This window comes from Sipha flava, unplaced genomic scaffold, assembly GCF_003268045.1.
Source record: "Sipha flava isolate LNK unplaced genomic scaffold, YSA_version1 125_pilon_pilon, whole genome shotgun sequence".
Classification (NCBI taxonomy): domain Eukaryota; kingdom Metazoa; phylum Arthropoda; class Insecta; order Hemiptera; family Aphididae; genus Sipha; species Sipha flava.
The window spans coordinates 862,373-879,275 of NW_020271751.1; the positions used below are offsets into that span (position 1 = coordinate 862,373).

Genomic DNA, 16,903 nt, shown 5'->3' on the forward strand with positions numbered 1-16,903 from the left:
TAGATATCAAAATTAATTATTATCTGGTAGTAACACCTTTGCCTTTATTTATACCCTAGACAAAATCAGTAAAATTTCCTGACACACACACACACACACATATATATATATATATATATATATATTTATCACTATTCTAACTTGACAAATTGTAGGCCTAGAATTTATTTTAAGTGCGAAGTTCTAAGCAATTGCTTAAGTTTTCTGCTTGCTAATAACAGAACTGAGTGTCACCAATGATTCATTTCTGTCCTCATGTTTTTGTATTTTGTCATCGTTACATATCAAAATTCTCTTAAATTATTTTTGTTAATAATTTTGAGTAATTGCATTTCATTTCTTAACCAATATGTATCGTATTTATTTATTATTAAATAATTATGTTTAATTACATACCTTTAACTTATAGTTATTCTATATATTAATATAATACCTACATTTAATATTTTAATTGTTGAACTGAAATAGTTTCTGCTAAAAGTTATATAAAGTTAATAAAAAAAAGGTCACTTAAAATATGTACAAATAAATTTAAAATTTGATATTTATGATAATATGAAGAAAAATAAGTTCTCAAATCACTGTTTTATTATAGTACATTGATTTTTTTTTTTTTTATTGAAATTTTGTTTGACAATTAGTCTCGACAATTATATTAATTATATAAACAGATATTAATATACAACGAAATTATTTATATAAGCAGCCCAGAATTGGTGATAAAAGCAATTGTTGCAAGGATAGCAGGGTGGAATTGAGAAGTAAGTATATGGTAAGAATTGAAAAGAATATTTAGAGAGTGGAGAATGGAAAAATGATGTAGACGCTCTACGTGCAGGGCAGGACATGTAAACAGAATATGATTTATATTGCAAATGACTGGAGTATGATCAAAGATGCAGAGAGGCGATTCGTTAAGAGATAGTTTAAAGGAGTGTGAAGGGAGAAGAGTGTGGCCAAAGCGGAAACGGGAAAATGAGCTGATTGCTTTGCGAGATAAATTTAAGTTATAGAGCCATGGCTTGGGTGGAATTGTAGGGTTTAATTTTTTGTACCATGTGGCAAAGTGAGGTGGAAGGTTGTTGTAAGAGTCAGACCATAAACGGTGAATGCAAGATTTAAGTTTGGGACAGAAGTCAGACCAGGCGATCGGAATATTGGACGGAAGTTGGATCGACGCTGTATTTTTGACTAAATAGTCAGCTGTTTCATTACTGGTGATGCCTGTGTGGGCTGGAATCCAGAGAAACTGTAATTCAAAACCCTTGACTTCGAGAGAGAAAAGGAGATTTATAATTAGGAATATTAGAGGGTTAGGTGGTGATATGAATATATTGGAAGAGGGAGATTGGAGGCAGGAGAGTGAGTCAGTAGCGATAAGGAACTTGTTGGGTTGTAAGGTAGATATGAGTTGGAGCGATTCAATAATGGCAGTACATTGATTTTAATTGTACTTATAAAGGTGTAAAAAATAAAATAGAGTAAGTACATCTTAATAAAATATTTAATAAACGCTGACTATAAACATAAGTGAATAATTGTGTTTTCTCTTTTTTCAATGTTGTACTGAAATATATAAATATAAATATAAAATTATAATATCTACATAACACATTTATGTATTATTATACATATGGTATAATATTTAAAATACATAATAATAATATACCATAATTTATATATACCTATAGAAGACATTTATTATTTAAACATTTATTTGACGACCCTCTGAGGGTAGAATTGTAAGATAAAGTAGAATAATTATGTGATCGGTCCTTAGGGGAATTCATTTTTAGTGCGAATCCTTGTAACATCGGTCTTCATCATTATCATTATCATCATTCACACAAATATGCATCCAGAAACATTTTGTCGTAGTACCTACGTTTACATACATTACTATGTTTTTATGGTGACATTAAATAAAAAATGGAATTCTATCTCTAGAAAATGTATTCGAGATACATATGTATATACACATTTATTTGTTCAATTATTCCTATAATTTTAAAAATTAAAATTAAAATTGTGCACAACTAATTAAAATAAACGATGGAACAAAATATGTAGATGGTAAATGTTTTCCAATGTAACTGAATCAAATAAATCGATTGAATTATTTTTAAAAGAGTTGGTTACGGATTAAAAAATTAATACGGTTAAAAATTAATATAAAATCAATATTTAAAAGAACTAAAATAATGCCTTGAAGTTTTAATTTATCTACTCTATACAATCTACTTAAATTATTTCTTCGAGGCTTTAATAAAAACTTTATATTTACTTATATTTATCTACTTATTTAATTAACGATACAAACATTGTATATTTCTAATTAATTTTATGTTAACTCAATTATACGTATCTATGGGTATTTACTGTACATGGCTGTAACTTTGGGCTATTTAATGTAATGATCTTCCTCAATTTATTGATCAATTGTAGTTGCGATTTCCAACTATGCAACGCATATTTAATTATAGTTATCGCACAATTTAAGACTAATGATGCTAAACAATTGGTATTTAGTGTTATCGTGTATCATATAATGTTAGGAATTTTAGCTTACTTTAACTGTGAATATAATGGTTTAAGTTAATGTTAAAACTTAACGGTATTATTAGTACTGTAATTATTTATAATTTTACGATAAAGTAAATATAATTTTAAGTTTATAAGCTAATTAAAGAATGATTATTATCCCAATATATCTAATTCAAACTTTAAGAAATTATATATTATACGTGACGAAACTGAATTATGAATGAAATCACATCAATAGAATTTGCGAAAATACAAGAATAACTTGAAATATAAACGAGAACTCAAAGAAATTCTCAAAATTGCAATAAAAAGAATTCGGATGGATATACATATGAAGTCATACTTTCAATAAAATTTTGATGGTTATCAAATGTTTTATTTAATTTGTATGGTAAACTTTGAAACAAGCACGATTTTTGGAAGTTTATTTTATAGATAAAATATTGATCCTTAAATAAAAATTTTTTTTGAATATAATTATAAAATTAATGTTGGTATCTATATTTTACCTATTTTATATTTTATCTTTTATTTATTATAATGATGGTTAGGTTATTATTAATATTTATGCTACAGGTTTTAAATATTAAGTATAGCTATAGTGTATTAGTAATGATAAATAAATAATACTTATAAATATTTACATTAAATTATAATTTCTTTTTGGTGAAATAAAATACATTACATATTTAACTGCATTCGATATGCTTATATAGTATGTACATGTAATAAAAAAAAAAATAGTTAGGTTTTTATCATATTGTAAATATTGGGTCAAAAATAAATTTTTATCTAAGTGAAACTCTTGCGTTGAAGTAGGAACAATAGCGTGTGTATAATAATATAAAAAAAATAAATCAGGGAGAATGCTATATAATTTCCATCGGATACCCGTGCGCCATAAATCCATATCGCTATTGCAGCTACTGTATACTTCATTTAATCATTTCGTTACCACACACACACACCCACGCTCACAACTGGGAAAAACAAATAAACCGTTATGACGATAAAAATAAAATGAGAAGAAGAGGAAGAAGCGAGAATAGGAGGAAAAAATAAAAACAACCCTCATATAAACGTGCAGCACTTGACGTTATACTCTAATCAATATTTCATTAGCTTGTCTGAAGGTAGGTAGCATGTAAATACATGTATAGGCATCTAGAATTTCGGAAGAAATGAAAATACTGTGAGCCCTCGTCGCTTTTCCCTCTCATATCTTCCATCAGTTATCACCCACCTTCTCCCGTACACACTACTTATTTCCCAATCCCTCTCACTCACTCTTTCTTTGTCCGTCCGTCTGTCTCTGTCTTTCTCTTTCTCTTTGTCCCTCCGTACGCATCTCCTCGTCATATTTTTCGCGTACATAACGTTTAAGATTCGTACATTTTCAATTCGCGCATACCTATCCACTCGAGTGTTGCTACCTCGTTCGTAATACGGTTGCCACGGGTAGCTCGATGCGGTTGTTAGCTGCTGCAGAAGACCGGGTGTGCTACCGGTGCCGCTCTTTCATCGGGAAAACAGGAGGGTCGGGGATATGACATGACGATGACTGCCGGGACGACCGGGTCGCGGTGGTGTCGGCTACGGCGGCACCGGCGCACGAGGCTTCCGGGGTCCTTAGTGCCCGCCCACGTCGACCCGCGGTTGGTCCAATCGGAACGGCGGCCGGATGCTGTTGTGACGACAACGACCAGCCTTCGCGAGTAATGTAACCGCCACCACCACCGCCTCCGTCTTCGAACGCGTTTTCCGGATGCGATGCGCGCACACTTCGTTCGCACGCACGCGCGCGCGCACACACACCTTGCACACACGCTCGCTGGTGCCCACACGTCGCACGCGCACGCCACCCGGTACACTCTACAACGACACAATATTGTGCCGTGCATATCGCCGTTTGCAGTCGGCTCGTTAACGCGCCGTGGCTTCGTGTTGCCGTTACGAAACGCGGCGTCGACCGGTAGGGTTACCACGGGATAACCGACAGCGCGATAATAATACTATGGACGTAAATCGCGTGTACACGCGTTTTCTAGATAAACGTACTGCAGACGCGTACCTGCATTTCGGAAACAGATAAAATACAAACACCGTTTCGGTCCCTTAGACGCAGTTTTTCGTTTGTTTTTTCCGATATCGCGTTCCGGTCCATCCCCGCGGAATCGTGCCGAGGTGGGAATTACGCGTGTCAACACGATGACCCCGACGAACCTTCACGCCCTCGCGGTCGGGGGATGTGTGCCATGACCGAGGATTCCGACAACTCCGCGCGTCACCCAACTGCCGATTAGGTCGTTTTGTACCGTTACGGCATCGAGATTTATTGTCAGTGCAGACGCCGGCCGCGACGCTGCTCACTGACCGAAAACTCGAGTATTTTACTTCCTACTCAAGACTGGTCTTCTCGTTCTAATTTTTACAAACGCCACGAAAATCGACCACAATTCTGTCTTCGATACCGTTCAGGCCGGGGTTCAGGCCGAATATGCTCAACAACATCAGTATTATTGGCCCGAACGTTGTCGGAGGTAAGTGTCCATAAGAATATTATACATTGCATAAAAGCGTAATCGCAATATATCATACGTTTGTCTTTATATACTTGTCAAATAGGAAACGTGTTCACGTTTTACTCTTGTATATAATATGCCGCGTTCATTAATAATATGTATTTTAGTCAACTATTCGCATTCTACAATTTTTATCGAATTTATGTAGTTTATAAAGTTTTATTCGTGTGATACAACCGCTTATAGTTGATTGTAACTTATAGATATTAAGAAATTTAAATATAAAATCATTTAAACTTATGTTTTGAAAAATACTTAAAATTTTAAATGATACAAGTATTTAATACTTATGTTAGTCTATAATTTTTATATTATTTTGTATTCGAACGTCTAAACGCAATATAATTGCTTGAATGTCATAATACATTTATTACCGATACATTAAAGATATTTTTCTAAATAAATTTATTTATTTTATGATTCGTAAATAGGAAATTTAATATTTCGTAATACAGTGTTGATAATTAGTATTTACAAACAACTTTACATCATTGCATTTATTGACAATAAATTAATATGAAATTATTGATAAATATATATCAAGTATGAATGTATTTTAGTTAAATAAACGTTATGTAATTTTAAAAATCAATTCTGCAAAATAATTATATTAATGGGATAAAAATTACCTATTAATTAAGATTTAATTCTGGCTTATAGCTAGGTAAGTTCTAAAGATTATTTTTATTAGCTTATTCTATTTACATGAAAATACACAAGTGAATATTCCCAACAATATAATATACCTACTAACATATTTTATTTTCTATTTATTTTTCTACGAGCGCATTAAATCCCTAAGTAATCATTAAGTAATTACAAAATATTATTTATCTACTTATCAAAAATTATATTTAAATATCATACATTTTTAATTTAAACCCTATAAAATTATTTTAATACACCAATACACAAATAATTTTAGAATTATAGCCCATTCTTTAATTCAAGTTAAAGAACAAAGACACATGAAGAATCAAGAATTTTCTAGGGGAATAAAACACAATTCGAGTTGTCAAGATTTTCTAGTTATCGCGACTCGACAGTACTATATTTATTGGCTATTATATTAAAAAAAAAATAGTTAGATACTTTACATTTTACTCACTATAATGAAAAAAAAATCTGGTTTATTCGAGGTGTCGATTGATATGTTACATAGGTAATTATAAAATTATTTTATTTTATTCTTAATTATCACCCTTCAAGGTATTTGAATATGACGACCAATAATCTTTAACAATACTAGTATATATAAATAATAATGAAAAAATATTTTGAAAAATTTATAAAAAACATGTTTGGGTTATCCTTCCCAGTGGAGCGACCTCAATCTTAGGCTAATACTTCATACTAAGTCATATCGTCTTTGATGCTTAAAACTTTTTATGTCTTGAGAGTTATCGAGTAGTTGAATTTCTGTTGGATTGGTGTATTTATCAGTCTTTTTTCGTGTTTTTGGGCAAACTTAATAATTTCGTCCCGTATAGAGATTATCCGTATATCAAATCTTGATAAATAATATCGTTTCTATTGTACAGGTATGCTACAACAAAATGGTACGTAGAGCAATGTTTTGTCTTTTATTGGCATAACTCCAAAGTTGTATTATTTTGATTCATATTGGCTTAATTATCATTACACACACAAATTATGACTTTGAATGTTTTCAATGATTGAACTATTAAGTGTATAAAACTGCATTTTTATAGTATATATAATTATATGCTAATCGTATAGTCAAATAATCCGAAAACGACAGTATTGAAATAATGAATTTTATTACAATTTCGGTTAATATTCTAACTTAAAATATAAAAATAATGACTAAAAAATTTGTTTCGTTATGATAACTGTTTCATAATATCTACTAAAATCTAAAATATATTTTCTGTTTTACCATTATTAGCACTAATTCATATTAAAAAAGAATATAGTATATATATATATATTTATGAAATAGTATGTACACACATAAAAGGCCGGCTTGAAATTCGGCGTTCTCGTTATAGGCAAAACACCAATGTAATTAATACATAAAAAGTACAATAATACTATAAAATTAAAATGTATTAAAACAATATCGTAAATTTTAAGTTGGTTATTTCTATCATACTAAATAAAATTAATAAAAATAATACAAATTAATCCAAACGTTTGCAATGATAAAATTAGTAATGATGGTATTGTCACAAATCTATATCGGTATTATTGAACGGAGAATTAAATGATTTTAAAATTTGCCATTTTTGTCGTCGTGAACACATCGCCAAAAATGTTTAGTTTAAGAATGTTTAACCTAACCTTCCTGTATCTAACCAGGAATTAAGAAAAATATCTTACAAGCATAATATAAACAGTTAATTTAAGAATAAATTAGATAAGTGTAATAAGATTAAAAAAAGGGTTACGTACGATTTAATTATTATCATTATTTTGCCATTTTTTGAAATTTTATAATTTTCTGAACACGTAGTACAGTAGATATACAGGGAATGCACAATAAAAAGTAAAAAAAATTCAATCAATCAATAATATCTACAATCACGCATTGTTTTTAACATCACATTGTTTGTAAAGTAAATAACGTAACTCAGAGAAATACCAGATGCAGTAAAACATTTATCGTATACCCAAATATATGCCTATATGTGTGTATGCATATAATATATATATTATATGTAAATGTATATAAAATAGTTATAGCGGTACGACAAAAACAGTAATAAATGTTTTCTTTCGTTTTACGACTTAATAAATGCGTGTTATAACATTTGTACATTATATACAAATACACCGCATCGCATTTATACATATACTATATATATCGTGTTATAAAAACAAAACGGTACTAAACAGTTAAGTTGCCTAAAGATGACTCTGTATGTACTACTAGTCAACAAAAAGTTGGGCGAAACATATTTTAAACATTAACGTGCTAACATTTGATACGACGTAAACACCGGACGCCCAGTGAAAAAAATCTTTAACACTGTTAATACGTTACACTGTTACATTGCGCATAGTAATAATAAAAAATAAAAAAATGTAAAAAAATTATAACAATAATATGTTGTATATGCACACGTGCACGAGACATTGCGCGTGGTTGGTGCGATCTTGATCGTGTTCAGGAGTGCATAGTCAGGAAAAGAGACTAAGTGTTCGAGTGGGACGCGAGGAAACGTTACGGGAAGAAGCGTAAGGATCGTGCACACGACGAGGGCGCGCATGTCCAATGAATCACTATTGCACGTGTGTACCTGAAACATAAACGTGTATGATGTTGCATTGTTCTTGACCGCGTTCGCATCTCATTGCCCGTCACGTAAACGTTACTTCGCCGCCGGTTGATTATATTAGAAAACTCGGGTTTCGATAGGACGGCCGGTTAAATTTAATATGCTACGCCGAATCACCCCCCGTAACCACACGCCACCCCACACACGCGTGTTTACGAGTGTACAATAATCGTCACACGAGCCCAACAGCGTCGGCATCGTCATTCGCTGCGTTCACCCCGTTCAGTCTTCGGTTAAACGACAAATAATATCGACTTACCAAACATATCGACACACACACACACACACACACACACACACACACACACACACACACACACACACACACACCCATTTGAAAATATTTCCCTCTTCTTCCGTTGCAACACGTGAAACTCCAATGAACCGTCTTTCGACGTAATATTCTTCGCGCAATGGGAATAAAAACATCATTGTTTAAATATTCGCTGATTAATTTATTTTATCGCTTTCTTTTATTCGCGAACCACGCAGGCCACAAGGACTTCGATGGCCTCAAACACAGATCGCTTCACCAGTTGCAGACCGGCGGCAACAGAAGTGTTCACGACATCGGAGGCGGCCACGGTCTCGGCGGTGGTGGCGGTGCAGGTAACGTCCACCACCAGGGCAACGGTCCGTCACCGCCGCAGCTGTCCTCGGCCTCCAGCGGCGGCGGTGGACCGTTCCGATTGTCGTGCAGCGGTTTCGACCTGTCCGGCGCGGCCGGCCACGGGTTGGCGGCCGCTGCGGTCGGTGCCGGAGCCAACGGAGATGACACTGGCAAACCGAACAAACAGAAGAGACACCGAACCCGGTTCACGCCAGCACAACTCAACGAGCTGGAACGGTGCTTCAGCAAGACCCACTATCCGGATATTTTTATGCGTGAGGAGATCGCCATGCGGATCGGCCTCACTGAGTCCCGGGTACAGGTTAGTGCGCACCATATATGTTTGAATAATAGCACTTATTCTATATGCGTATTTTCATTGTGTAACATTATCGTTTACAATATTAGTACTGCGAGAGTTGACGGTACCTTCATAGTATATGTTTGGAAATATCATAATATAGTACAATATTGTTCACTACTTTTATAAAAAGATACATATAATTATGTAAGTTTTGTTAATTTTAGTGAATTATATGAATTAGGATTTAAAAAATAAATAAATAAATTACGATTCAAACATTTAGTTTTGAACGTATAAGTATTATTAGATTCTTTAAATTTACACGTATTTGCTTGAATCTATAATAGTTAAATTCTTAATAAGAAATTGGATACCTATGCCATTACCATAGTTATTTCGCCATACTTATTTTATACAACTATTGCAATATTTAAGTTATCAAATCTACTCAAATATGCATACCTTATTTTTTATAATCTAATTTTAATGTTAAATATATTCTATATTAATAATAATAATTATAATATATTGAAGTTAAGTTGTAATAAACTTTTGCTGAATGTTAACCTTTAATGTATGTAATGCGATAGCCAATCATAAGAACCGCTGCCCTCTTCACTTTATATAATAATAATTTTTTTATTATGTACAATTCGTTGAGAAAAAAATGATATAAATCAAACTCAATCAAAAATGCACGACAAACTAGTAAGTATGCTCCTTAATGGGCATATAAATGGATATAAATTTGAGATTTTGAGTAGTTGAACTATTTTATTAAATAATTCATTGGGCATAATTATTTTATAAGATAAATTAATAAATAATATGAATTTTGAATTTTTCTTAAAATAATTTTTTGGATTTGGTGATTGGTCATTTTTTTAAATATTATAATATTATAGAATAATAAAAACGACAATACACTCGTACTAGATTTGGGATCACACTTGTTACACAAGGCTCGAATTATATCCAACACCTTATATAGAAGAATAATAAGAGGGTGGGAAGAGTCGAGAATGTTCTATCTATACTCGATTAATATCGATGAATTTTCAAAAAGAAAAAGCCTAAAATCTTTCCTAGAAAATTCGACAACACCTGTACAGATTAAAAAATCTTAAAATTTACTGAAAATTAATAATTACATTGCTACAACGTTCAATACAACACAATCGTAATTTGATTGTCGATCAGAGACACAAATAACGAACTCATTTCTAATCAAAGTTCACCGATATTTAAATATTTCCGTGCCCTGTTCCATCAGAAAATACCGATCTCGGTACTGCCTGGTACGATAGTACATTTCGGCCCTGTTCAGCCGCACCAAAGTAACGAAGAAATTTTGTAACAGATTCGGTTTCGTTTACGTGTTTACGCCCACGTTCCTGCACAGTCATACATCAAATGTACCGTGATGCCGAACGTTTTCGGACTTCGAAGACAAAAAAAGTACCGAGAAAACAATTCTCCGTTCCACGGAAAAACATGCGTAAAATGACCGCAGTGAACAATATTTCGGAAATAACGTGACTCGCCGCGCTGCGCACGGACAACGGAATAACACAACTGCTATGCGTAGAAATGCCGCGAGGACATTCATTAAATAATTGTCATCACGTGTAATATAATAACATTGTTATCCGATTGTCTGCGAGACATCATGCTGCCACGCACGCGTGTCGTTGTTCGCCGTCGCGGTCGTCCGCGATTGCTTTTGTCGACGGCAGAAGCGTCTGTTTTTGAGCGGCCACGTGAATAAGACCTATTTACGGCCGAACACAATATAAGCGCGCGTGTTTGCGCAAGCGTGGGTTTTCAGCCGCCGCCGTCATTTCGGTGGCGACGAACAAAGCGTGCGCGCTATACAACGTTAACTCGACACCCGCCCGCCGGACGGCCGATTGCGAGTGCGAGAGGCGTGTGCGCCAGGCCCGTCCCCCCGTTGTCACCTTTTTACCGTCACCGTCACGGCCTCCCACAGGCAGCCGCGCGAGTGCGAAATAAAATAACACCCACCGACCCCCTCCGGTGTTGCCGTCGGCGAATTTTGTTTTGGGAGCTCTCCCTGCCCAGCGTCGCTACCACCGTTGCTGCTGCCGCCGCCGCCGCCGCCGCACGCCTAATAAACAGTGATCAACCTAAATCCTCACAACTGTTTATCAAACTCGCAGATTGCTTCTCCCGCGCCGCTACCGCGATTCTGTCTTCGGCCTTTTGCGCCACCCCTGAAATATCGCCAGGAAATATATTCATTTTTTTTTTCATCGCCATCTCGCACCCCCACGCTCTTTGAGCCACGCCGTTTTGTGTTTTTCGGAAAACTCAAGGAAAACGATTTTTAATCAAATATAAATTCAGCTGCGTTGCACGTCGTGTTTAGTTACAAAGTTTTTACTTAATAACAATATATACGCCGTACACAATATATAAAACGTGAATATTGCTTACACTCGTACTTTAACGCGAAGCCAAAACTCGTTTATATTACTATATAAAATTGTTGTGGAATGTGTGTTGAGAGCAAACAAGAATAATATAGTGTAATTGGAACTTTGAGAACTTAATAAGTCTGCACCAATTACTGCAGGTCTTCGATTCTAAGAAGGGTGTAATACTATCCGTTATAAGAAATATGCTATTGAGCTCGAATCATTGAACATTTATGTGTATATCATAATAATGTATTCAAACATTAGAAAATGTATGTTAAAATTATATTTGAGTGAATATTCTTTCTTGTATGAGATCATTTTCATATTTTAGTTAACGTTTTAATTTTTACTAATATATTACATGACATTTGAATTAGTTTTAAAATCAAATTTCTTAATGAGTAACTTTTTTATTTGATAGTTTAAACAAATTTAAATACCAATTTATTTTAATTGTAATAAATATTTTTTATCTATTGCAGTAGTACTTGCTGTCGATAATAACGGTTGCACTATATTCATGTAATACATATATTATATTACAATGGCCAATGACAGAAAAACCAATCACGTGCACGTGCTAACATAAATGGTCTGTGAATTGGTTAACTATAAACACTCGTCATACTATTATTGTTAACAAAATATATGTGCACGTAAATACTGCACAATCGTTTCGTATACGTTGCCCCATCGACTATAAATCGTATTTGTTCAGCTGATAATTTAATGCAAAGTTAAAATCACAAAACTATAGTTAAATAATATATGTCTGGGATTAAGTTTTCTTTTGACTGGATATTAACGGAGTGATGGGTGTGTAATGCAGGGCATTATAAGTGGACGATAAAGAATGCAGTGAAATTTATTATATAAATCTTAATACTCAATAACAATAACTGTAATAATACCATATTTATCGTTTGGGCACATGGGCACGAGCACAGGGCCCCTGAACTAATAAGGCTCTCGATCAACAAAGGTTCTAGAAAATATAATTTACATATTTACGTTGTAACACACTGGCGCAACCTATCTCAACTAAATGTTTAACTGTAGGGCTTAAATTATAATTTAAAAATGATATTAAATAATATTTAACTCAAAATGTAAATGATATAAACACGAAGACTCTCAACTCTGTGTGCCCAAAAACCGTCTGCATAGCTCAAGACTCTATATTTACAACTGTGTGTACACAGTATATGTATATATACATTGTGAAACGAATAATGAAGTATCAAAATACAGGATTAGTAAAAGAAAATTTACTGGTGAACCGGAACTCCTTTAATTAGGAATGGTTTTGTCTATTGAATGTTATTATTTCCAATGTACCTTAGTTATATTATAAAACTTAATTGTCTAAAATTACATCAATATACTAATTAATTAATTATTATATTTAAAATCAATGCAATTTTTCGATTAAAATTTAATCTAAATTTAGATATTATGCTATCAATAACAAAAATAACAATTTATAAAGAAATAGTACACATAAAAATAAATAAATAAATGTCGGCGCACGGAGTCTTGCTATTAATAAGAGACGTTCTCTTTCATCAAAATAATAAATATAAAAATTAAAATAACAAATTGCTAATAAATGGACTGTATGATATAAAATATATAAATCAATATAAAATATTAAAATAGGTGGCCCACACTGCACACACTAAATATGATATAAATAATAAATAAATGCTCTAATTTAGGTCCGCCGATCTTTACTAAACCAATACAACTAACAATAATGTGATCCACCAATACTCACGTACAACTGTAATACACGAGGTATGCCGGGGCCAGTAATTAATAAAACTAATTCAATAACAATCACAAGTTGACCTCGCGCACACACAATCGTATGCCGCCGACAGTTGTTGACGAAGAATTCACAAATCCCGTCACAACACAATACAAAACGATGATGAAAAACCACGTTATTCACAAATGCCGCCGGGAAGTGACCAATCTGGAACAATGTAAACTAAAGTACAAGAGTAACTTTAAGTTACTGAACGCTGCTAACCAGATGGTAGACAAAATACAACACAAAGAAAAACGTGGTTTTGAACAAGATGTCTGTAAATGGGAACGTGAACGATATTCAAGAAAACTAATATTGATGTGTACACGTCGACAAACGCGAACAGAAGGAGCTATGGTGCCGACGATATTTACTACGAAAGCTACGGCTGCCGGATACCATTATTACGATAAAAATGTCTCAGTGCCACTACACTAAAACTGAAAACAAAAGAATTTAAGAAAACATGTAGCACCGAGAATATGACCTTTAAGATTTTACACACAGCATAACCGACAGAAATTGAAAACATGGAATAACGAACATTTACGTGTGACGATAACAGCGTGTAATCACGGCTGGTTAATCTCACATAGAGGTATACCTCCACACCAACCATAACCGCAGCAGTGCAATGTACCGCTATGCATCACACTCAAATTATAATACAAAACAGATAACACCGATAAAAACATGAAACTAGAAACTAAATATATGGTTCAAACATGTAGCCTGGAATATTATTATATTTGTAAAGCACTACCAGTTTCGAATTAAAAATCTATCATTAGGTATATAGATACAAAGTCAATAAAATTACGATATTTATTTATTTATTTATTTCTACAAATAAACCATTTATTTATTTATTTAAATATTAAATTACGAGTTTTAACAATTTACTAGTTTTTAATTTTAATTAAATTTTTTAATATTTTATTAAAAACTAGCTTAAGTATCCAGCTTGACCGGGACATAGGTTTTAATGGATTATTGCCTTAAACTATTTAAAGCCAAGTTTAATGTAACTGATAGCTTTAAATAGTGTAATGTAAGTTTAATGTAACTGTTGGTTATAAAACAAATTAAACGAAAATTCAAATGAATCGGTATAGTAGTTTTGGTTGTACGCCGAATTACCTCTGAATTACCGTCTTTGTCAGTTCAACAAGGCCGTATCTGGGGAGGGAGCTCCAGGGTGTCTGGACCACCCCGAAATTTCTTCAATATTTTACGAATGTTTAAAATAATTATTTATTTTTAATACCAATATAAATATTTTCAGTCAAAAATTACTTAAGCTCCAATTAATCATTGACTGCTTTTAGTTTTATATCATATCTTATAAAAATATATCAATTTTAACAAAAGAAGATTAAATCTTTTTCTGTCTTATTTTTAACCAAATATCAAAAGTTAAAATCTAAATTAAATTAAATATACAATATACATGTTTTGAACCTCTCCTGAAAAAAATTTCTAAGTACGGTATTGCGGTTCAATTGCTTTTTTAAATCTCTTCTTTTTGCACGTGTTGGAAAGACCACCATGTTAAAATTAAAGTTTATGTAGTTTTGAGATGTAGCGATGATCAATGCGTGAATGGTACCCGACGTTAGCCGTTAAAAAAAATGTTGAGTGTTCAACTCCTTTTAGATGTTACTCTTTACAACGATGTTCAATTTCTTTAGGTCATAATTTATTTATTTTTATTCGTTTTATCGAGAAGATCTGAGAGTTAAAGTTTTCAATCATAAATGCTATTTATTGAAGTTCATTTGGATTACACAATATTTTTTGCTTATCCTTTTCTAGTACCTACGTACACAAATAAACCAGAAGGTTTTCTGACACGTGAGCAGGTCACACACTGCTGTGAGAAGCATGAATTTTTAAAATTTAGTCCACACACTTGTTGTAATTGTCCTTGTACACTATTGATAATCATTGCAAAAGCGAATCGCACCGGAAATTGCCAACGTTTGAATTATATTTGATTATCTGTTAGAATCATTGGAATGCGTGGCATATATAATACATCCTCGCCTTTACATTTTCCGTTTAAAATAATAGCTTCGATAATGTTGTACATAATTTTTTTTACTGAAAGCCTGGTAACATAATAGAGTCGTGGCGGGTTGATGTTTCATAAAATAAAGATTGGCACATCATTGAAAATTGGTAAGAACGTGCGGTGGCATATTTGACATATCAAGTGAATTTAAAAATTCAGCTGAATTGTGTTGCAAGTATAATACATTATCGACATACAGAAAAGTTCTTGTACAGAGATCAAAAAGAAGAGGTTAGTGTCGTTTTCGGAGGAGAAGATAGTCACTCTTGAAAATTATTTTCAATAAAATAGACACGTTCACCATTATCTAAGGTCAGTGTTTCCCAAAGGGTGTGCCGTGAAATTTGAAAGGTGTGCCTCGAAAACTTGAACTATTTTTATAAAAAAACATAAAATGATTTTTTTCAAAATATTTAAATATAATTAATACAAAATAAACTTTAAAATTACAAAAAAAAAGTTATAGTTATAAATTTTAGTGTGAAAAGTATGCTTGATGTTGTTTGCGTAATAATTCAATTCTAGAAGAGATCGACAGTAAATATACCAGTATTTCTTTTTCAACTGATAAAAGTCATTCACGTTTCTTATTTTTAATATTCGTTAGTGCGGAAAACCCAAGTTCACAAAAGTATGTTATAGAAAATGATAATATTATATTTATTGCAATTTCTGTAATTATCGGATACTCTAGTTTAATAAAATTTCAAAACTAGAACAGTTTAAGTTCGTTAAATTTTAATTTCAATGAATAATCAGATCGAAGTTCTAAAAGTTGTTCTAGCTAATCCTATATGTGATATTACATCTGATGTTACTGCAAAAGAAATGTGCACCCAATTATATTCGTTAATAGGCAAAGATGGGAAGTATTTTTTTATTTTTTCTTTTAAAATTATGAGATGATTTATTATCAAATCAGATGTTACTTCTCCATCTGGATCAACATCTGCTGTTAATGGAAGCATTTGCAGTTGTTTTTTTTTCTACTTGTGATATCCAAAGATTAATTTTCCGTAAGAACCCATTTAATTTATCAGACGATGTTAATATGTTTTCATCTTTACCTTGCATATTGGAATTAAGGATATTTAAATGGTTAAAAATATCAGCTAGATAATCAAGTTTTGCAGACCATAACGGATTATTTAATCGAGTTACTAAATCGCTGTTTGGGTCTTCATTATTGAACAATTGCAACAATTCATTTTTCATTTCATAAAATCTGTTTAA

At 32.7% G+C, this 16,903-nt stretch overlaps 1 protein-coding gene across 1 annotated transcript in view; it reads left to right on the plus strand.

Moving 5' to 3' along the window:
- The first annotated feature begins 3,839 nt into the window (after positions 1-3,839).
- LOC112694232 (homeobox protein orthopedia-like) overlaps positions 3,840-16,903 on the plus strand; it is a 54,585-nt gene continuing 41,521 nt past the window's right edge. The window contains exons 1-2 of the mRNA XM_025569641.1: positions 3,840-5,084; positions 8,921-9,360. Of these exons, the coding sequence (XP_025425426.1) occupies positions 5,042-5,084; positions 8,921-9,360 (483 nt within the window). The 5' untranslated portion in view covers positions 3,840-5,041. The remainder of the gene's footprint in view (positions 5,085-8,920; positions 9,361-16,903) is intronic.